The sequence below is a fragment of the Protobothrops mucrosquamatus genome, unplaced genomic scaffold (assembly GCF_001527695.2).
Source record: "Protobothrops mucrosquamatus isolate PMUCROS unplaced genomic scaffold, P.Mucros_1.0 scaffold150, whole genome shotgun sequence".
NCBI lineage: Eukaryota > Metazoa > Chordata > Lepidosauria > Squamata > Viperidae > Protobothrops > Protobothrops mucrosquamatus.
The window spans coordinates 1,620,551-1,642,025 of NW_015386515.1; the positions used below are offsets into that span (position 1 = coordinate 1,620,551).

Genomic DNA, 21,475 nt, shown 5'->3' on the forward strand with positions numbered 1-21,475 from the left:
AAGCTAATGACCCCCTATTGTTATTGTTAGTCCTTTTGGTGATTCCACATCCAGTCCCTTTGAAGTAGGTTGAAGGAAATGAGGGCCATAAAGCCCCTTTGTTCTCCCCCTTCCCTTCATCCATGACAGAATCCAGGGAAGGCAGGGATGGAGTTTTCATAGTTGATAACTTGATATGAAATATGATTGGATTCTGACACACTTGATAGGCTGTATAAACTAATTACATTTATAAATATAATTTTTCTATTAACATGAGCAAACTCAAAAGTGGTAATTGCACCAGCAGTAATTGCAACAGAGACTATTTTTAACAACTGTACTATGTCATAAGTAATACAAGATTCATTCAGAATACTGATTGTTTTTGTTTTATCTTTGTTAATTTTAAGGCCTGCAAACAGTATTGAAATGAACATCTCCAGCTCCAAATAAAACTTACGTTCTATTATTAAGACATTTTTGTTAAGATAGTGTCATCTTTTATTAGCTTTATTTTAAGTACCCAACTTTTTGTTTACTACATCTGTTATTTTGGAAGCAATTTTACGATTATACCTGAAGATTTCTAGAAAAGAAAGACATTATGTCTTGTGCTTGTATTCAAATAAGATAAAATAACCTTTATTGTCATTTTTACTGTGGGCACACTGGCACACATTAAAAATGAAATTCTGTTGCCTGCTCTCAAAAGTGTACACATACATAACACACATATAAACATGCTATATAAGTATATATAACATATGTATATACCTACACCCTTACATATAAATACATATAAATATTAATCACTGTCTGTCTTGAATACATATAGCGGAAAGAGGAAGCTTGAGAGTTCACAAGGTTAATATTGTATGGAACAAAACTGTGACTGAATCTGGATGGTCTGCTTCAGATACCACGAAGCCTCCTCCCAGAAGGTAACGAAGAAAACAGGTCGTGAAGAGGATGTGTAATGTCCCAGACCAATCCTGCAGATTGCGAATAACTTTGAAATGTGACTTTTAGTTACTATTCTTGTAACTGAGCAGTTACTAATAGCTTCAATCAAAATTTCTCCCAAGTTAAAGACATTAATGCTTGAGAAAGGAAAGACTAATGTTCTGAAAACATTTTCAGCATTAAAAATGTAATAAATTATCTGGTTTTATTCCACCGATACGAAAAATTGTGTTGATGATTTCTATACATTATCCTTTAATTATCTCTTGGATGACTCTTCTCTATTTGCTTTCATTTTTCATTTCATTTTCATTCATAGAGTCCATTTTCAGAATTGCCATTTGTACTTTGAGTAGTACATTTAGATAATTAACTATGGGTCATTCCATTCCTGACTTGGCAATGCCTATTTTTTCACATTTCAAAATGAACTAAATCTACCTCTGCCACTTCACTTGGAAGCATCCATTTCTTCCATGAAATGGAAAAAATCCAAAGTAGGATTTTTCAAACTGAAAAATTGATTCATGAAACCATAATGTTCTGCAAGAAAGTGATGGAGTTCCATGTAAGAATACAAGCCAACCCCCCCCCCCCAACCCCTAAGAAGGCCATTTGAACAGTCAGGGACATCCATAATAATTTTTAGCGAAAGGCAAGCATATCTCAGTCATTGAATATTGATTGATCTGTTTAAAATATTAGCCTCCCAAGTAATTGTGAAATTCAAGTTTTAATTATTTTGTACATTGGAAAAATACATAGTGCATGTACAATAAACCACTTATTTTTACATTTATATGTGAGGGTAGTTTCTGATACAGTAGGTGGAACATTCCTTTTTGGAAATTTAAATTGCTGTAACATATACATTTTCATAAAGGAATTAAGGACACATTTTGTTTTATTGCCATTTTTCTATCACTCGAGCTCTGCCTCTTGATCAGAGATTCCAAGTATTAAACCAAAACATTTTTCAGCCTGAAAAGAGATGGAACAACTCTGCTCCAGAATCTTTCTCTCAGCCACAGATCTCCTAAATTCTTCCCATCTTGGACCATTTATTTATTTAGAATAACCAAAATGTGCTTCTGGGCAGCTATTCCTATATTGCCTCTTGTTATTTTAAACTCTGTTGTTTATTGGCATGTACACTGAATTATTGTCTTTAACTCCCTGCCAAAATTAAATACTATGAAAGACTTGCAGAAGAAGAATACTCTAATCCAGAGGCAAGGATTGAACTTTTACCTCACTATTAATATTTTGTTAGAATTTAGCATTAAATGTGGATTAATGCCAAATTATACACCTGTTAGTTTGAGAAAAAAGTGAAGGGTTTGAATACTTTCTGAATGCATTGTATACACACACACACACTTGGAGAAATGCACTTTAAAAACTTGTTCGCTTCATTATTTGATCCAAAGGATTTATTCATTCACACTACCAGTTCAATTACAACCTTCAGGAAGACATTATGAATGATGGTGGTATTAAGAGAGATTTGATGTTACAGAAAAATACATTTTGAGCATGAATTTGACTATTTAAAATGCAGTGACAACCATCATTATCACAAGTTGATTCCACGGATTTTAAATGACGATCCAATTAAAATAGTGTTCTAGTTAATCTTCAGTATTTAATCATCATGGTTCACTTTTGAAAAACTATAGATTACAATCCGGAAAAAGTATCAGTATATATTGGTGGATCACCTTTCAAAATTTGCTGCTATGTCAGTTTAAGCAATTTCTTCACTAGCTTCTATCTAATCAATACTGTAGTTTTATAATGTAGTCAGGTCCTTCCAATGAAGATAATCAAGAAATATAACATTTTTATAGAGTAACTAACCTGATTTTCTTCCTTGCAGATCTGGACCCACTCATTCTGATACTCTCTGTCATTTTGATTGTAATTGTCCTGCTTTTGGCTTTCATCACCCTGATGTCCAACCACAGGTACAGCTCTGTCACATTGAGAAACCAGTGTTCTTCTCCCATTGAAATCAATCAAATGGATATTCTCCTTCATTATTCCAGAGTTATGGATTGAGGCAATATAAGAACATTTCTAGACTTAGCTGTAGTACAGGTAGTCCTTGACGTATGAACACAATTGAGCCCAAAACTTCAGTTGCCAAGCAAGGCAGTTGTTAAGTGAGTTTTGCCCTATTTTATGAACATCTTTGCCATACTTGTTAAGTGAACCACTGCAGTTAAGCGGACCACATAGTCATTAAATGAATCCAGATTCCCCAATGACTTTGCTTGTTGGAAGCTACTGGGAAGGTTACAAATGGTGATCACATAACCCCAGAACAGTGCAACTGTTGTAAATGCATGCCAGTTACCAAGTGCCTGAATTTTGATCACATGACCATGGGGATGCTACAATGGTCATTTTTTTCCGTGTCATTGTACGTTTCAGAAGTCGTTAAATGAATAATTGTATGTTGTAGACTACCTGTGCTAAGTATGAAGGGTGGGGAGAAGTGCTTTCATATTTTTTTTTAACAGTGTTCTTCTGTCCTATTATTTTTCACCAGATTTTTGAAAAAGAAGATCTGGCCTGTCATACCCTCCCCAGAGCATGAATTCAAAGACCTTTTCACCATCTACAAAGGCAACTTCCAGGTATTGTTCTGCCTGCCCCTCCTAATCTACTTCCTCCTAGTCTCACTACAGCAAAGTTCGTTGTAGTGGTATTCTTAAGAGCACCCAAGTTACATTCTTAATTCTAAATTAAGGAACAATTGGTGGCCAAACACTTTCAATAAAAAAGGACAATTAAAGTAGGAACAAGCATTTAAAAGAATTTGGATTGGACAAGGGATTTGGAAACTTAAGCACTAGAATTGATCCATATGACATTAGGATGTTATGAAAAATCCTCCAACATGTAGAGATAGTAATATCTTTGTCCATTTTGCTGACTTTGATGACAAACTATATTAAAATGTATGTTCATATGCATGCATTTGTATGCCAGCGCATTGGAGTAAAACTGTACACTCCTAAAATATATCCCTTTGTATAGGAATTTGAAAAAGGATAAGCACTAACAATAGTTCTAAAACATAGTTCTTCTAATGTCCCATTATCCAAATTGGGATTGAGAGTTACTGGAAAACAAGGACCATGTCTGAAAAGTAGGGTCCATTTAAGCATGTGCAAAGATTTGATTAATATACAGAATAAGAGTAGTCTAAACCAATTGGAATGTTTCCCAGCAATGCCACTCTCTAAAAAGAATTGTAAATCTGAAGCATCTGAACAAATTTTTAGCCACAATTGACAACTTATTTAATAAGCCATTAATGACCTATTAGAACAGATAAGAGCACATAAAAGACAGTGAAAGCTATTTAAAATGAGGTCTCTTAATGGTAGGCATAGGAGTAAGGCATTGCATATTTTTATCCTGGACAGCTGTTTGACAAGCATACTTGTGGAGCCAAAGAATCCTAATGAAAAATATTGGCACCCTATAGGAAAATGAAGGTGGGACTTAGGAGCTCTGCTGAATGTTCAGGATTCAACATATTCTCATTATTGCTATTAAACAGCTGTACAAAGCTAGCTTGATATAAAATGTTTGGAAACATGAATGTTTATGGAGTGAAAACCCAAAGATTCATATAATGGGATGCAGAAAATAAAGAGAGAGAAAGGGCATGTTTTACATCCTGTTCCTTGACACATTTCTCTTTTTTACAGTTGTGGCTGGGCCATCAAAGCACTTATCCTTGGTGGAGCCAGAATACCCACTATCTGGAGGAGCAACCATTTTTGGTGGAACTATTATCTGAATGTGATGGCCACAAAGTGGATAGCCCTCTCCTTCCTCCTCCCCTTCCCCCCAAGCGCTGCACTCCAGTGGAGCTTCCTTGTGCTCTAGAACTGTCCTTGGATGATTATCTAATATTGGATAAAAATGTGATGCCTTGCTGCTTAGGAGGAAATGGCTCCCCGTTTTCGCTGGGTAGCCAGAGCAGCGAGGATTCAGACCTGGGGCTGGTTGAAGAAGCAAGAATTACAGAGCCCAGCCAAGCTTCTTCTAGCTTTGAGTACACTGTGTTTGATCCCAGTTCCGAAAGTCTCTCTCCACAAGGCCACCAGGCAGAGCTCCAGTTCAAAAGCAGCTACCAGATGGTGTCCGACTCAGGGATCTCTGCTGACTACAGCCTTGTGGACTCCACTGCTGGCCCCACCAGTCTTTACACCAACATCTGTGATAGAGCACCAGCATCATCTTTTCTGCCTACCTATATTACATGTTCATAGCTTTAACAAGCATGGAACCAGTGAACAAGTCAAAGAACTGAAGCAGAAAGGTACCAGCCCAGCTGTCCCATACCATTTTTGCTCTTCCCAGGAGAAAAAGCTTCAATAATGGGAAAGCTATTGATTACCACAACTGCTCTGGCTGGCCAAGCTGCTCCTATAGAGGAAAAGCGATTTATAAAAAGGATGGGGAAAAATGGATAAAAGGCAGGCAGCATAATTGCCTTCACGATTATGCACTGAACCTATTAACATTACTTTTGATCATGACTTTGTTTGCTCTCATACAAACCTTTGAAGCTGTTAAACTTAATCAAGAGGCATTTGGGGGGTATAGGGTAGCAGCTTTCCAGCCAGCTGTAACTATCAGACCCAACACTCCATATCAAGATTGGACGGTGTTCTCTTTATGTCATCTCAAAGAGTAAGGAGAGGAATATAACAAGTTTTCTTTGGTTCTGTCTTTGCCTTTCTAAGTTCTTGGGTCAGGCTGATTACTTATTTTTTTAAAAAATGAAAAATCTATTTTCATGATGTATTATAAAAAACAAGTGTTTTAGATATACCATCTGGGCCTGGGCCAGGAGACTGCAGGATTTTTTTCCAGCAGCAGAAAAGAAGCAAAATTCAGGGACTGGAGCAAGAATTCTTACAAATTAAGGATGTCTGGAGTTTCAGTTCAACTGCAATTCACTCAGTGACTTTTGCTTCCCCATCTACAAAATCTGGCTAAAATATTAAGGAAATATCTGATAGACAAGATGTCCCAATTATCAGATTTCTAGAGCACTGCTTTGGTATTCCACCAGCTGTTTACTGTCACTGTGTATGGGTTGTTTAGAAAATTACTGTTATTTGTCCTTGCAAGGATGACTTATGATGTTCATGCTATTCTAGACAAGTCCCTTGTGTTGAGTTCCTTCAAAATCAGCACACTGGATTGAAATCACAGGTGTTTCAGACCAAGACTTTAAGTGTTATTGACATGCCTACATAGTATTTTTTGTAATTATTAAGATAATTTAGACTGGAAATGTGTGTGTTTAACTTAGATCTTTAAAAATAAAGGCCCTTGTGTTCTAACTAGAGAGAATTGAAAAAGGATACAACTTTATTATCTTACATTTATTAGTGTTTTCTCATTTCTTCCTCCAGCCCTTATCACTTCATATGGTTAGTTTTTCTTTGCATCACATAGCTGGTGAACATGGGTTTCTTTTGTCTTGTGAACCAATGTGTAGATCAGCACTTGATCAGACCCTCAGAGCAGCAGTCCAGGTTGCAGGATTAAAAGAAAAACAGGAAAATGTTGTTCAAGTCAGGTCCCACTCCAGGTGACTTTGTGGATAGAACTATGCAATTTCTTGCTGATGGTACAGAAGTGATTCTTTCTAAGATGATTTTGTTTTACTTTCCAAACTAGTCTACAGTCCAGGGATTTGGGCAATTTTATCTGATAGAATTCTCCCATTTATGGCTCTAACCAGCCAAGAACAGACCTGAATTGATCATGGGCTACTTAGTAATGGCTTAGTGATGTGTGAACCTAGTCATTTTGTTTTATAAACTGTTTTATATAGTTCAAGGTGTTGGGCAAACCCAGATGCTAAATAGGCCATAGTTTAAGGTGGTAGTTGAAACAGATGATTGTAGTTAAGACTTCCTTAACCAGATACAATAGGCAGGCCATCTTTTCAGCTGTAAGTCACATCCATTACCAGCTGAGAACTGCACTGTGAGACATACAAAGCAATAGCACTTAGCAATAGCACTTAGATTTATATACCACTTCAAAGTGCTTTCTAAGCAGAGTCATACTTCTCTGGTCTTTATCAAGCTGTCATCTCCCCTCCCCATTTCCCATCACATCCCCATACATGTTTATTGCCCATTTGCTCTCCCGTGCCCCCTCTCCCCTTTGCCAAACTAAAGATGGCAGACCTGACAATTATTAAAAATATAAAAACAATCCATATTTAAAATACACATTACCTGGCACAAGAGAGAATAGGCATTAACAATGATGGAACCATCTTAAAATGTCACCAGTCCACTGGGACCCACCCACCCTCGCGACCTATTGACATAGCCCGGTCTCATTCTGGCTGCAGAATTCTGGGAGTCGAAGTCCACACATCTTAACATTGTTGAGTTTGAGAAACATTGCTCTACTCCATTAGGATGTTAAGCAGATCTATTCTATCCCCATTGTTTCTCCCCAAATAACCTCCACAGCCTTGCTAGTACTGCCAAACCAGCTGGAACTCAGTGCAAGCAAGTTCTTGCTGGCACATTCTGAGTTCACAGGTTTCGATTCAATTTTGTAAAAAGCACACAGGAAGGTGAGAGAGGAGGCAATCTCTGAAGATTTCAGCTTCTGATCTTACATTCAGGAACTGTTACATCTAACCTCACACCCTTTGAACAGCACACTGGAGTCCTGGGTTTGGCCTTGCTTAATGGTAATGATAGTTTCTAACAGTGTAACAGAAGCCTCTTTGCAGCCACTATCAGGGATGCAGCTTTTCAGCTCTGCTGGCTGATACACCACATATTCTTCTGGGTAAACTGAGAATTTTAGCTGCCAAACATACCTCAAAATTGGGTTCAGCTTGTTTTTTTTAATCAATAAAATTTAGGCATGATAAATGATTTGGGGTGGATTAGAGATGGCAATTATAAAAATAATTACTTTTTAAAAATACATGTTCCCATACTCATGTATTAGCCTCTCTGCAAATAAGCAGACTCTAATTTTTATCAAAATACCATGAGAAATGCAGGGCAGCCTAACTGCAGTGGCACATTGTTCATGGTATTTTGGTTAAAAATCCAAGACTCAGCTTATCCACAAGTACAAACGGTAGTTTTAGATGAGGAAGGTTATAGTAATGCCATTCCTCCAAGACAGGATTCCCCAAAGTAATCAGTATCAACTCCAAAAGGTCAATGAAACCATCTAAGAGTATTATTTCTTGTAGTGCTATTAAAATAACAGTACTGTATTTATTATTTTCATATAATTGGGGATCAATGATGATCTGAAAAGGTTGAAGAGTTGAAGAACCCTGCCCTGAGAGTCATATGCATGACGACTTTGCCCTATTTCTTAAACATCATTCTCTATCTGCACTCAGATAATCTCTGCCTGTCTTCTGCACTTCAAACTTTGTTTTCTACCTTGGGCCAGCTCAAGTGGTGCTGCCTGGCTTGATTGCCGTGTCCCGTCTCACTGCAGGCAGTCCCCTACATTCCCATTGGCTAATGGAAGATCCTTACCCCTCTGGTAATTGTCTTCCATTGCCATTTTTTTTCACAGGTTCACCAGAACAGCAGCAAAAGCTGCATTTTAGGTAAGTGTGTGTCTGAAATTGTGGTATTAAAAATATTTTTACAAGTTCACTAATAGAGCAATGAAAGGGATGGCCCTTTTTTATTGATTCAAGGAAGATAAGCAGGAAAATCCACTGATCAGGGTCTATGTAAACATAATGCCCAGTGATTATCAGGCCATCACTTTAGCTAAAATCTGAATAAAGGATGCCTTAATCTGGCTTCATTTCCAAACAGGCAGTTTGGAAATAGCAGCTGGAGGGCCTGTGTCAAAAGGCCCTGTTGAAACTCGCCAAGAAGACATTTTAGAAGGCTTCTCCTACATGGCTTCCTGAAAGAACCTAGGACAATTACTGTGCAAAGTATAGTCTATTATGGGACCCCCTTCCTTTCTTCCAAGGGCTAACAAATCCATGGCAATGAGAAGAAATTGAAGCAGCCCAAGCCACCACCCCTTCCACAGGAATCACAGTGCAGAGAATACTCTCCTAACTGCCCAAATAGCATACCAGCTACCTCCAACTTTGTGCAACAATAAAATTGATTACATTTCTTTTGTCAACTTGCCAGTTCAGTCTAAATAAAATACCCAAACTTTGATTTTTTTTAAAAAAAAAACCACATTCTGTATTAATGGAATGTGTGTTTGATGAAAGGATTGTTCAGAAGTCCTTAAGACCGGGAGTTAGACAGAATGGTATCAACTTCAGAAACAGAAAGCCTATTTTCAGAAACTGTTTCATTCTCAGTTTCATTTTTGCAAGGCAATGGAGAGATTGTCATGCTACCTTGTGTGTCAAATTTCACTATCCATTCTTGATCCTTTGTCCCTGGCTGGAAGAGTTGTGCCCTAATCAGCTTGGTTAAACCTTGATTATGTAAACCAACATCTTTCCCAGTGTCCGGATGTAGCCACAATTTTGCTGGGAAGTAGCGTTCAATGGCTGAGAAATTTTCTACTTCTTCTCCAGCTTCTCCCAGAAACCTCATGGAAACAATCAGTTGGCAACCCACAGACAAATGGCTACGTTTCTGAGTGAAGTGACTAGATGTGTCCAGCAACAGGGCTACAAGCTTGGCTGCTGTACAGGCACTGGAACAACTGTTCAGGTACTCTTCCAAACCATCCAGCACAATCATGGAGGGGCTATTAGGTAAGGTTTGGTGCAGGGAGGCCACCAGTTGAACTAGCTCCTGGAAGGAAGACGGGTACAGGAAATGGATTTTCTTGAGAGAGGAAAAAAAAAACACATTAGTGACCAAGAATGTTAGACACAAAGTCATGACAGATATCAGGATGGCCTTTGTAAAAACACTTTCCTTAAATCATGGCAGATACTGAAAAGCTGAAACTCACAATTCACATCTTGCAAGACATGCCCAGCACTGGGCTAGAGGCACTAATTTTGAAACCCATTCCCATCGTAGGTGTTATCAGACAGAAAATGTGCCTTTGTATTTAACAGATGTTTAACCTCATTCTATGTACTAATCATTTGAGACCCATGGGTCCATTTGTTTAAGTCTACAAATATTTTTCTGAAATATATATGAAATTATTTCCCTTCCCAATAATATTCTTCCAGACAAACTTTCTGCAAAGAGATCAATCAACATAGAGAAAATATGTTGGCTTTCTCCCAGGCTTTCTGGAGTCCCAGAGAATGAAGCTAAGTCTCCCAAAATTCCGGTGATATCCCTCATCTCCACCCGCATGACTAAAGTCATAGGAAATTTTGAAGGAGAAAAAATTGCTACCTGTTAAATGTAAAATAACAACCCGGTAAATTCCCATCAATTCATAGTTAGACTGTTTATCTTGCGTACTGCAGGAACAACCCTTTTCCAGTTTCCACACGGGCTGAGAACTGCAAAGCCTACCCCCATTTCATTCACACCTGGATCGCTCCTCCTCCAGCTGCTTTCCCGCCCGGAAGCCGCTCCAGGGCCCGCGGTGCCAAAAACAACACGCGAGGCGAGGACACAATGGAAGCACCTGCTAGTGCTGCGCGGAACAACAGTGTGGAACGACCCGAGCCGGGAGGACCGAGAAGCAGCAGCGGCCGCGGCCGAGATCCAACCGGTACCGCTCCCGCCATCTCCAACTCCAGCAACTCGGCTGACATAGCCAGAGCAGAACCTAATTAGAAGCCCGGCCTCACAGCAACCAATCCAAAGCCTGCATTACGGTGAGTCGGCCAATGATTATTGGCGCCAATGTAGCCGTATTCAGGAGGGACACAAACAACGTCAATAATTTAAGCCAATCAGAAACGACAGTTACCGAAAGGCGGCCAATCCTTGTATAGGTTTTTAGAACTTTCTGACACGTAGATTGGAACGTGACGCCGAGAAAGACATTCTCAAGAATGATGAGCGCCGCTTGATTCCCGCGTTTCCCCAAAGGTTGAGTTGTGATGACTTAACGTACGAACTGTGACCACGCTGCGATTTTTCGAGTGCCGATTTCGGGATTAATTTTTAATAAAATGACGTTTGGTCCATTTCCTTGGGCGCTTGATTGGTTTCTTCTTTAGCGCTGTTCTAAGAACTGTTACCGAAAGGTACGGAGGAAGCACGGAGCAGGAAAGTTTGGCAACTTTACCGTCTTTTACAATATGTGGCTGCCTGAGATGCTTTACCATGGGCTGATTGAATGGCAAATTCACTGGGAAAAAATGCAGCTGTTCCTCAGAAACGCCTGCATTTGGCCAGATAGAGGATTAAGATATTTAAGCAGAAATATGGACAAGGCGGGGTATGCAAAGGATCCTGGTAGAATAGAAATAGTGGGGTGGAGTCCGCACTAGATGCACATGTAAATGGGAAGGAGACCATAATGATGGTATTATGTATCTCGGTACCTGTGGTAGAGGGACTATTAATACTATGGCTTTTTGAGGCATCTGGTTGGTCATGGTATAATTACTACTTGAGTCAACAGGTGTTTCTTTTAGTGTTCATGTTGGTAGTAGAACTGTTCAGTTTACAAGACTATAACCTGCATCTAAACAGCCTTTCGAGAAACAAAAGAGTATCACCAATCATCTTGTTGCATGACATACTAATTTTTGGACAAGGGAGCCATTCTTGTTTGTTCTGTGATTCCTATCACATCAAATCTAAGTGTCCAGAGTCGCCTTACTGGGGAGATGGGCAGCATATACAATTAATAAATAAATCTCATTTCCTTAATGAACCCTTTAAGTTAGACAAGCCTTCAGGCTTGTTGGGGAGTCTCCCTTGATTGTTGATGTTTTATCTAACAATAACTACTTTTAATTAAATGTACTTTGGCACATTTTAGTCTTGCTTATTCTAAGCCTTAGGGGATGAATTGAGAAATCTATTCATATTTCTCAAAAGAAATTAAAATATGAGGGAACTGGAATTTGTTCCATTAGTTATTTTGGTTTTAAAATATTTCTAGTGATTTGATATACAAAGGCATCTCTTTCTGTATAAGGCAGACATGTCAAACACAAGAATGCAGCCTGCGAAGTGGTTTCATGTGGCCCGCGAAGCCATCCTGGAAACAATGAGGGAATGGCCTCCGCTGCCTTGGCCCTGGCCCAGGCCGGCCGGGAGCCAATGTAGGTGGCCTATCCTGGGGGTCTCCCATCCTATTGCTAAGGAAGCTTTGGATACAAAGCCGGGTCTCCTCCCATGGAGAGGGAATGGGCCTCCCTCTGACTTTGCCCTTGTACCCATCATGAGCAACCTGGCTAAGGAGAGCAAGCACAGCAGCAGCAGCCTTGAGGAGGAGGTAAATGCAGCTGGGCGCCCCCTTGGGGAAGTGCAGCTGGGCTTGGTGCCGCGGGTGCTTGAGGGCCAGGCTGGGCATTTGACCTCTATTGCCCAGGGCTCTGGGCAGCCCGCACCACCATGCAGCCCCCCCGCATGGCCTTAGAGGAACAGTGAGGCTCCTCCAGTGGACCATGCCTTGGCACTTGCCCTGGTCCCACCCCCTTCTGCCAGAGACCCTCAGATGTGTCCCACTCCTGCCCAGGCCCCCACAGGCACCCTTGACACGAACGATGTAGAGTTGGCCATGCCCACCCAATAGGCCACATCCACTCCGTCCACGCCCACCCAGTAGGCCGCATCTACCCTGGCCACACCCATCCACCCCCCTTCCCGAGAGCAACCGCAATGCTGATGCGGCCCTCAATGAAATTGAGTTTGACACCCCTGGTATAAGATATGCCTGCACAACCATCTGTGGCCACAAAGCAGTCTTGTGCCACCTGCCAGTGAGTTTTGAAAAATAACCAATCCGCTGCTACCAAACATCATCACCACTAGTATGGATTTATCAATGCTTAGGTTCCAGCAGCCCCTTCTGCTTCAAAAGACATGCTGCTGAGCACCTCCAACATCTCCAGACCTCACAGAGGCTCTGCTGCTAGTCACCAAACAGCTGTTGCTTCCTTTGTGGCTCACAATTGTTTTTAAGGTGTGAATCTACCCCTTTGCCCTCTTGAAGTGTGTAAATATGATAAAGGGTGAAATAAATAGCACATCTCAGTATACCCCACCATTATATTTATGAACATAGGATTTTTAAACACCATTAGTCAAGTAGGGATTTTTTAAAAGAACAATCTATGGATGAGGAAATTTATCTTTCCTAACAAAAACAAGTGTATGTTTTGAACGGTCAGAATATCTTATCAGATAATTCTTGAAAACTCCAAATAAGTGGCAAATTACCTAAATTGGGGTTCTCAAGTGAGATGTGGATGCACCTGAAAGATCATGCAAAGGTAGCTCATAAACAAAGAATTTTTGACATAGAATTACAAAGAGAACATACCAAGAAGTCAAACAGGGCACAGCAAATTTTATTTTAAATCAACATTATATGTGGCCCAACTTACAAATAACAAACTTTAGAGGGCCTTTATTGCAGTTTAATATACATCAGCAGTATTGAAAGATAAATACCACAACATTTCATCACTTGTGTTAAAAACTCATATCCAAAAGGTTTTTACTCATTGTGCCCACTGTGAATATAATCAATTGGTGCAACACCCTTGTGATTATAGCCAAAGCCAGTTTGTTATAGTGGTTAAGGCACCAGGTTAAAAACTGGAAGACCAAGTGTTCTAGTCTTGCTTGAGGTATGAAGCCAGCTGCATAACTTTGGGCCAATCATTTTCTGTCAGCCCTGGGAAGAAGGCAAGGGCAAGCCACTTCCAAATCTTGCCAATAAACTGCAGGGACTAGTCCAGGCAGTCGCCAGGAATCATAACTGACCCCAAAGCACCAACATACATTCAAGAGGTATCTGTCAACAACTGATTTAATGAGAAAAAAAAGTAAGACAGCCACAATAAGTTAACATTGTATATTGGTGCACAAAACAAACCTGTTGGCAAAAACTTTTTGCCAGGCAAAAAAGGAACAAGAGCCAAGTCCCCAACACTGAAAGACTTTGTTCCTACAAAGATAGGAGCATTGAATCATGGGATCATATTTGCTGTATTGTAATTTTTACCAAGACATCTACAGTACTACCATTTCTTCCTAGCCCCAAAGTATTCTATATGCAGCTTCTTTGGACAAATAAATATCCCAATATAACTTTTCTTGTTGCAGATTTTGTATTTGTAGCCTGTAGAAAATGTGCATTGTTGACAGCAAAATAGACAAATTATGACAACAGATATTTTTATCATGCATGTTATAATTTGTATTACATATTTTAATGAAGTCTGGGTCAGTGACCTATACTAAAGTTTTACTTAACTTGACTCTGAAAATAAAGAGGCTGTTGGAAGCTGTTTGGAAGCTGTTTTGTATAAAATCCTCTTCATTTTATTGTAGAAATGATATGCTCAGAAACATCCAGATTGGAACAAAGTACTTGAAGATGTTCTATGTTCTCCATTTTTGATTATCTTTTTCCAGCATCAAGATGTCTGAAATTGTTTATTTCAATCTATTCCAATGCAGTATTGTCACCCCCCTCTATACTTTGTATTTTAGTACAGTACTGATTGTATGTGTTTTTTAAGTATTTCAAATTTGCAGCAGGATGAATTGACTTCAACAACATTTCATCTTATTAGACTTTATTGTGATCAGGAAACGGTGCAAAAGATCGATTACAACTACTTTAATATATTCCCCCCCCCCGAAGAAATGCCTTTAGCTAACGCTTTGAAACACTTCCAGGTTTTCTTCTGAAAGAGGGAACATTCTATAAGAGCACTTTGTTTTTCCCCTATTTATCTGAAAATTTCTGCTCCCACCTTCAGGTAGGAAATTGGAAAAGAAACTTCACCATTGCTTCTCCTCCAAATCCACCGCTACCGCTGCGACGATTCTCCACGTTAAAGTGCTTTGATTGACGTACCATTCACAGAGCCTTCACCTACCGCCTTCAACCACCCACACAGCAACTGCCTTTGTTCCACCCGCTCCAATCGCAGCTGCACGTGGGAGAGAGAGGAACTAGAAGCCCTCGAAAAGGCCGTGGCTCTCTGGGCGGAGGCGGGGCCACTTTCGGTAGCAGTTTCCTGGGTCAAGGGCGGCTTCCAGCCTCTCAGAAGAGCTGCCAATCACCCATTGTGCTGCCCAGCAATCACGTTGCTTAGTGATTGCCGAGCTGGTTGCCAGGTTACACAAGAAATTCCTTTCAGGGTGCCAATGGGTGGACTTTTATAGTTATGAAACCAGACTATCCCTCCCCCATCTCTTCTCTCCCTAAATTCATGCCACCAACCCACTTAGAGTGCTATATTGGTGTCTGATTATGTTTTCAGCAATACTTAGCCATTTAGATACCCTACCTTGGAGAGAACTCTCAGATGGGGAGGGGGGTTTCTGTTTAACTGTTTTTGGAGGTTCTGGCTAGCCAACACCACACTGCAAGGTCACTTTTCTGCTAACTTAGTGTGTCTAGATGACGCTCTCCCTCGACTTCAATCTTAGCAACCCAATGGGAACACACAGGCCCAAATCTGTTGACGCATCCACCTGTAGTAGGAATTTGTGTTTGAAGCAGCCCCCATATGATAATCCCTCAGTCTGATTTTAGTTTTTCCAACCCAACAGAATGTTGGAAAGAAGTTATGTAAATGGACTGGGGACCATGTCTGCCTCTCTTCATCAGCATAATCAAAAAAATAGGACCAAATTTGGTATGGCAGGCCAAAGAAAAATCAAGTCGACCATGGTCTGCATCCAGCTGGGGATTTAGGAGAAAAGAAATCCTGAAGGAATCCACCCAGTGCACTTGGGCAACGGCTCTGAGGGTTGCTGGCTGCTCCATTCTTAGCCTAATTCTTCCTGGCTGCCTGGCACAGGCTGGAGCAGAAAGAATTGTAGACGCCATGGTCTGGAAAAAGGCAAGGCTCTTATAGGGAGTTGGCTTTTTAAAGCTGCAGTATCTTTTAATGTAACTACTTAAAGCAAATTCATCTTTTTTCCAGCTCTTACAGAAGCATGGAAATAAAACCAGAACTTCAAATTACATGCAGAAGCCAATGGAAAGCGAATACAGGGCCCTCAAAATAGGTGTAACATACCTCCCCCACCAAGCACCCAAGCAATTGCATTTTGTACAAACTGAAGTTGGGGCAGATTTTACTTTTTTATTTAAATATTTATTTTATTTGAAATCTGTTCATTTATTTAAGCTTCAAAAAATACAGACGGTCACTAGACAATAATAAAGAGAGACTGCAACTTACAATTCTTTATTTTTCTGTCCCATTCAATAGTGTACTACTTTCAGATATTGTATAAGAACATTTACTTCAGCTGTCTGGCAGAAATGGATGATTGGATAGATACAGGCAGACAGAGTGCGCTGATTATATCTCATCTCATGTAGACAGTTGGTCTTCCCCAATCAATGATTTCAAATAGAAGGGAAACATGGGAGAATTAACTTCTCATCTATAAAAGTTCCTGTGATGATAAATATCATAGGTTCAATTATAAATCAGCTAGCAAAACACATCTAATTTTGTGTGAATAACATCTTTATATGTAGAAATTAGAGGAGATCATTTGGATACAAGCATTATTAACTGTCAGTGTTGATAAAACTATTTAAGAACTGTTTTTTTAATTCCACAATGGTCAGAGCATACCCTTTAATGTTCTGAAACTTTCCTGCTCCATTCTGTGACACTTAAATAGCAGCATGAATCGATTGCAGACCGGTTCTTAATCTGAGCTAAATCCCAATTTCTCACTTCGTTTAATGATGCAATCACTGTTAAAATAAGAAATAATGAAAGTTCCAGCTGAATAATAATCCAATAATTATTAATCCAATAAACAGCCGCAGGTGATTTTCAGTAAGTTTAAGCTTCTCTTTGCATCTTACTTTTACAAAGTGTGAATTGTGAAAGCCTTCAAGGTTAGATTGCTTTCTGATGCCCACAGACTCAGTGGGGTTTGTACAGCTTTTTTTTGTTTGTGTGTGCAGTCATTTTTACAGATGCTGTCCCCTGGCTGCTGATGACCTGAGAATTAAAGGCTCAGAAAAGTGAAAAGTGACTGGAATAAAAGTGGCTGATTAAATAATACTGTTCCTTTGGCCCTGAGCAATTGATATTCATATATGATGAAGTGATTTTTAACTCTGGAATGGCAAAACAACAAGCAAAACTGCACAACAAAATAGCTACAATAACATGCTGTAGTTGATTAAAAAAATGTGTATACCTTCACTACTCTCTGCTATGTCCGGCCTCTCCTTAATAACTTAATAAAGCAATGTCCCCCATATTTTTGGGACTGACAGACAAAACAAAAAGAATGCACTGTGGGGATTCTAAAAATGGCTGCCATTGAAGAGTTTATCCATCTGTAAATAACCACAATGGATATGGTCAGCCTTAAAACACCAAATGATTTTATTAATGTTTACAATTTTTTAATTCTAGTTCTGCCATGGATGCTTTATTTCAAATGCTTTTGTTTCTTTTTTAATTACTCTAAGAATCTAGCAACAGCTGCAGTTATATACAGTATATGATAGATAAATAAATAAGGTGATCCTTGATTTAGGACCACAGTTGGGATTGAAACTTCTGTTGCTAAGCAATTCAATCATTAAATGAGCCATGCCCAATTTTATGTTGTCAAATGAATCACACAGTCATTAAGCAAATCTGGTTTCCTCCTTTTACTTTGCTTGTCGGAAGCTGTCTGGAAAGGTCACAAACGGCGATCATGTGACATCAGGAAGCTGCATCCATCATAAATACCTGCCAGTTGCCAAGCGCCCAAATCATGATCACATGGCAGGGGGATGCTGCAACAGTTGTAAGTGTAAGGACCAGTCATAAGTCACTTTTTTAGTGTCTTCATATCTTTGAGCAGTTGCTAAATAAATGGTCATAAGTTTAACAAAAGCATACTAGTAATGTTATTCCCTGCCATCTTTTCTAACTCCCAGCTTGCTCATAATCAATGCTGAATTAATTGCTGTACTCTTTCTTGGCAGATACATTTATAAGCAATGTACTAGGTACAGTATAACCAAGGGACATGGTGGCTGAGAATTAAGTCATTGGATTTGCCAATCGGAAGATTGGCAGTTTGAGACCTAAGAACCATGTGATGGAGTGAGCTTCTGTTACTTGTCTCAGCTCCTGCCAACTTAGCAGTTTGAAACCATCCAAATGCAAGTAGATAATTAGGTACCACTTTGGTGAGAAGGTAATATGTTCCGTGCATCTTCGGCATATAGTCATACTGGCCACATGACCACGGAAATGTCTTTGACAATGCTGGCTCTTCGGCTGTGAATCAGAGATGAGTTTTGCCCCCTAGAATCAGACACAACTGGCAGGGGAAACCTTTACCTTTTTTTTAGGTATAGCTACTCACCAGTATGCCCACAGGATACTATCAAAAAAGAAAAGATGGGGACATGATGGCTCCTTATGTCTGACACATATAAAAAACAGGCAGAATTTTGATTACACCATTACAGCTGCCATCTTGACTATTTTTGGTAATACCTATTTTCTACAAATGCCTATCAAGATTTGTGTGGAACCCAAGAGAATTCTTGGAAACAGGTACAGGTAGTTCTCAACTTACAACCATTCATTTAGGAATTGCTCTAAATTACAACAGCATTGAAAAAAGTGACTTATAACTGGTCCTCACACTTATAACTGTTTCAGCATCCTCATGGTCATGTGATCAAAGTTTGGGCACTTGGCAACAAGCATCTATTTAGATTAGTTGCAGCATCCTGTCTGAAATGGTATAGGTCAGGGGTCGGCAAACTTAAACACTCAAAGAGCCACTTGGACCCATTTCTCACAGAGAGCCACAAAGCCCTTTTGACATCTAAAATGAAGATAACACTGCATATATCCTTTTTTACCTTTATGCTATGTATAAAAAAGCTATAATGTGTTGCATTTATGAAATCAACGAATTGCTACAAAGAAAACAAATTTTTATGCAGGAGAAAGAGGGGAAAAAAAACCTCTTTCTCCTTCATCCCAACAGGTGAAAACAATTTTAGTAGCTTATCTACCATCTTTAAATACAGCATAATTATCCCCATACCTCATCTCTTAATTTAAAAAAATCAAAATATTTCATTAAACGTTCTTTACTAAAAGCCCAGTAAGGACAACATATATTCATATTCTCTCTCTCTCTCTCTCCCTCTCTCTCCCTCTCCCTCTCTCCCTCTCTTTCCTCTCCCTCTCTTTCTCTCTTTCCTCTCCCCACCTCTTTCTCTCTCTCTCTCTTTCCTCTCTTTCTCTTTCCTCTCTTTCCTCTCTTTCTCTCTTTCCTCTCCCTCCCTCTTTCTCTCTTTCCTCTCCCTCTTTCTTTCTCTCTCTCTCTTCCTCTCTCTCTCCTGTCCCTCTCTTTCTCTTTCTCTCTTTCTCTCTCTCTCTCTTTCTCTCTCTCTCTTTCTCTCTCTCTCTCTCTCTTTCCTCTCCCTCTCTCTCTCTTACCTTCATTCCGTCCCCTCAGCTCCACCCCCCAGCCAGCTAGCCAGCATCCGGCGGGTATCTTGAAAAGCAGCAACGCAGGCCCCTGGCTCTCCTTTCCGGTCTGCTATTCGGTCCTTGCTGCCGGGTATCTTTCCTGTGCTGAACAGCTGTTTGGTGGCGGCGTGGCCGCTCACCTGTTTGGCAGCTTCGTAGGGCAGATATGACCGTCCCCAGCGTCTCCCCAGGCATTGTCCCCACTTCCAGCCTCCGCCGGGGTTTCCTTTGCCAAACAGCTGTCTGTTGGCCGCCTGAGGGGTCTCCCAAATGTTCAGCGTTGTTACCGTCAGCTGTTTTGTCGCTGGCTTTCTGGTTTCCCCAGGTATTGTTGTCTCTCTCCCCCTTCCCGATCATGTCGAGTCCACGGGGCTTGACAGTTTACCTCTTCCGGACGATGGGAGAGGAGCGGGCCAATCGCCTTCCTAGCAGCCAGGACTCCAGCGCACCTTCCCGGCCAGCAGGGCCAACAGTAGCGCCAGCTGGGGATTGCAGGGGCTGCGCTCCCTTGGGGCCGCAGCTTGCGGGAGGGCTGGCTCAGCAGAGGCTCTGGTGGGACGCTCCCAGGGGGGGATCCTGGGGCTGCCCTGCGTGGCTCCCCGGCCACGTGCGCCTCGGATGGGACCAGCCCAGGAAAGGGATTTCCTGGCTGCACTTCTCCCAGGGGGTGGGGCATCCAGGCGCAGGGCCAATCAGGAGCCCCAAGAGAGGGGGGAAATGAAGCGCAAGTGCCTCTTTCTGTCGCTCTCTCTCTCTGCAAATGGCGGAGGACTGGAAGGCTGAAAGAGCCACGGGTTGCCAACCCATGGTATAGGGCCTCCTGCTTGAGCAGGGGGTTGGACTAGAAGACTTCTAAGGTCCGTTCTAGCTCTATTCTGATTAATTGAGCCCGGAGTCATATTCATATGATGGCCATTTGCAACCTTCTTTCACAGATCGCCTAGGCAGAGGCAGGCTTTGATAGAGTCATTTATTGCTCTATTAAATTTCACAACAAACACCCCACACTTCCCTGACGGCAGCCACACACAGTCCCACAAACAAAAGCCAGTAAGCAACAAAACCAATTCACAAAGGCAGAGAGGAAGTCCAAAAACAAGGTGCAAGCTCATGGGGTCAAGAGTCAAGGTCCATAGGGCAAGGCAAGTCCACAAGGCAAGGCATAGGAAGAAACACGAGTCAAGGCTGAATCTTTGCAAAGCCGGGGGAGTGTATAAGCAAACAATTGTTCCCAACAAAGACAATCTCCTCTGGCTTCTGCTTAAGTCAACCCAAGTCAGATGTTCCTTGTGAGGAGGGGTGGGGCAATCTTCTCCTGAGAAGCCTTGCAGACTTTCTTGGAACTTTCCTCCACTCTACTCTCCATGCCCTTGGATCGAGTGGGGGAGGCAGCTGTTCCTCATCAGAGGGGATCTGCTGCCTCTCAACATCATTGCCTGTCTGCAGCCAATCCTCCCCCATGTCTGTGAAAGCAGGCAACTCTCCATCTGGTCAATCACCTTCCCCAATGTCTGAGGGGCCTGGAACAGCATCGTCCTCAGCCCCTGGCCTCTCCAAACATTCCAAGGGAGACATGCTATCCCAGTCAGATGTTCCTGGTTCCAACTCCTCCTTCTCCGCCAAATCAGGATCTGATTGGGCCAGGACACCTTCCCAGCTGGTTTCCAACAAGCAAAGTCTGGAAGAGAAGCTGGATTTGCTTAACAACCATGTGATTCACTTAACTCAGTGATTTGCTTAACAACCAATGTAAAATTGTGCATGACTCACTTAACCAACTGCCTTGCTTAGCAACAAAAATCTGGTCTTAATTGTGGTTATAAGAGAAGGACTTACTGTTATTCTTGAAGTTTTACAGGATGTCCATCAGCTTTTGTTTTAAAATTTACCCTAAAATTTTTTATGCGTTCATTCATTTCA

General features: G+C 40.9%; 2 protein-coding genes across 2 annotated transcripts in view; one reads left to right on the top strand and one right to left on the bottom strand.

Moving 5' to 3' along the window:
• EPOR (erythropoietin receptor) overlaps positions 1-6,321 on the top strand; it is a 36,448-nt gene extending 30,127 nt beyond the window's left edge. Inside the window, exons 6-8 of the mRNA XM_015813271.2 lie at positions 2,825-2,912; positions 3,500-3,587; positions 4,671-6,321. Coding sequence (XP_015668757.1) covers positions 2,825-2,912; positions 3,500-3,587; positions 4,671-5,237 — 743 coding nt within the window. The 3' untranslated portion in view covers positions 5,238-6,321. The remainder of the gene's footprint in view (positions 1-2,824; positions 2,913-3,499; positions 3,588-4,670) is intronic.
• A 2,300-nt stretch (positions 6,322-8,621) lies between these two features.
• Positions 8,622-10,906, bottom strand: SWSAP1 (SWIM-type zinc finger 7 associated protein 1). Its single transcript, XM_015813310.1, has 2 exons — positions 10,469-10,906; positions 8,622-9,797 (listed from the first exon to the last, which is right to left on the bottom strand). Exons 1-2 carry the CDS (start codon positions 10,694-10,696, stop codon positions 9,243-9,245), a joined length of 783 nt encoding a protein of 260 aa, XP_015668796.1. The 5' UTR covers positions 10,697-10,906; the 3' UTR covers positions 8,622-9,242.
• Between the last annotated feature and the right edge of the window lie 10,569 nt (positions 10,907-21,475).

Bases quoted from the DNA above. Each gene is read 5' to 3' on its own strand.
- SWSAP1 (XM_015813310.1), bottom strand. From the start codon at position 10,696: ATGTCAGCCGAGTTGCTGGAGTTGGAGATGGCGGGAGCGGTACCGGTT. The intron at 9,798-10,468 runs GTGTGAATGAAA...TCCTCTCTCAAG, and splicing joins CTGGAGGAGGAGCGATCCAG to AAAATCCATTTCCTGTACCC.